Below are 1,319 nucleotides of genomic sequence, written 5' to 3'. Positions count from 1 at the left end.
CACACACACACACACACACACACACACAAAGAGACACGCACACACACACACACACGCGCGCGCGCGCGCGCGCACTCAGACAACAAACACACGTGCTCGTTGGCATGCACCAGCTTCTCATAATGCTATTTTTCGATGTTAACGATATCTCCCCCTGTCTTCTCATCAACAGGTCACCACCAGCGTACAGTCAGTTGTCATCACTACCATCACCTCCAGGATTTACGAGCCCAGCAAACCTAATTCAACGATTCGCCAAAAATCTATCTTCCACCACACCTTTATTGTCATCCCAGGGTGCGGAAAAGCCTAAAACCATCTCACCGATATCAATTCTCCCCAAAACGTAATATCACCCGAAACCAAAGAGTTATATATCTACTCCCCCTAAATTTCCTTCAACATTTATAGCAAACTTACTGGAACGTTAACCAATCAAGATGGCCAGCAAGTTGGGTGTGTCTGCCTGTCGTTTCTACTCCCGCGCAGCTGTTCCTCCCAGGTTCCGGCAACAGCTGACCAGACAGCCTGCTGCAGTGTCCGGCCGGAGGGAGAGCCATGGTCTCTATAACGAGATGGACCACAGGCCACGCGTTTTGATTACAGGTGGGATACATTTTGTGGTAGTTTATGATCTGATTACAAATGCGTTTGGGGATGGGTATTGTGTGATTTAATGTGTGTATTGATTACATGGGAGGTAGATAGATCTATTGTGTGGTGTTAGGTGTGTTAATTACAGGTGAGGTGAGATGATGTGGCGTGAGGGATGTTATCATTATGGGACTGGTGAGAAGAGTATTGTAGGGTGATGGGTGTTTCATTTCAAGTGAGTTTTAAGATGACTATCATCATATTGTGGGGACGAAAATGGGGAAATTGACAAAGGAGGAAGTAGCTTTTTTTGCTTACGTAGCTTGCATGAGAACAGCAGTGACAGCAGCTAAAATAACGACAATAACAGTATCTCTAAAAACCGACACGAACAACAACAGCAAAAGACAAAAAGTCTCAATAACATGGCAAAAATACTACTCCGACGAGAACTATTGTAACCACAAGGAGTAGGCTGCAATTATTCAAGCTTCCATCAACACAATTTAGATCATTTGGGAGACAGGATGCTTTGACCCTGCCTGTTAGGGGTGTATCCAAACAGAAAGATGGAAACACATTCTTCTTCTCATGGGAAACGGACTCTCGTCAAGATGAAGCCCAATTGCTACACAAAAGACGCCGATCACAGATCATAAGAATTTATACATATATATGCGAATTCAACCTGTGTTTCACAGTTCAGGGTAAAGGTGGGATTGGGG

At 44.7% G+C, this 1,319-nt stretch overlaps 1 protein-coding gene across 1 annotated transcript in view; it reads left to right on the top strand.

The window, feature by feature from the left end:
- Positions 1–172: 172 nt before the first annotated feature.
- LOC101864029 (L-threonine 3-dehydrogenase, mitochondrial) overlaps positions 173–1,319 on the top strand; it is a gene marked incomplete at its 5' end in the record, with an annotated part of 12,782 nt that continues 11,635 nt past the window's right edge. The window contains 1 exon segment of the mRNA XM_013089319.2: positions 173–606. Within this exon segment, the coding sequence (XP_012944773.1) occupies positions 441–606 (166 nt within the window).

Source organism: Aplysia californica, unplaced genomic scaffold (genome assembly GCF_000002075.1).
Source record: "Aplysia californica isolate F4 #8 unplaced genomic scaffold, AplCal3.0 scaffold00925, whole genome shotgun sequence".
Classification (NCBI taxonomy): Eukaryota; Metazoa; Mollusca; class Gastropoda; order Aplysiida; family Aplysiidae; genus Aplysia; species Aplysia californica.
The sequence above is the reverse complement of the archived record's forward strand: the minus strand, read 5'-3'. Positions and strand labels throughout refer to the sequence as shown.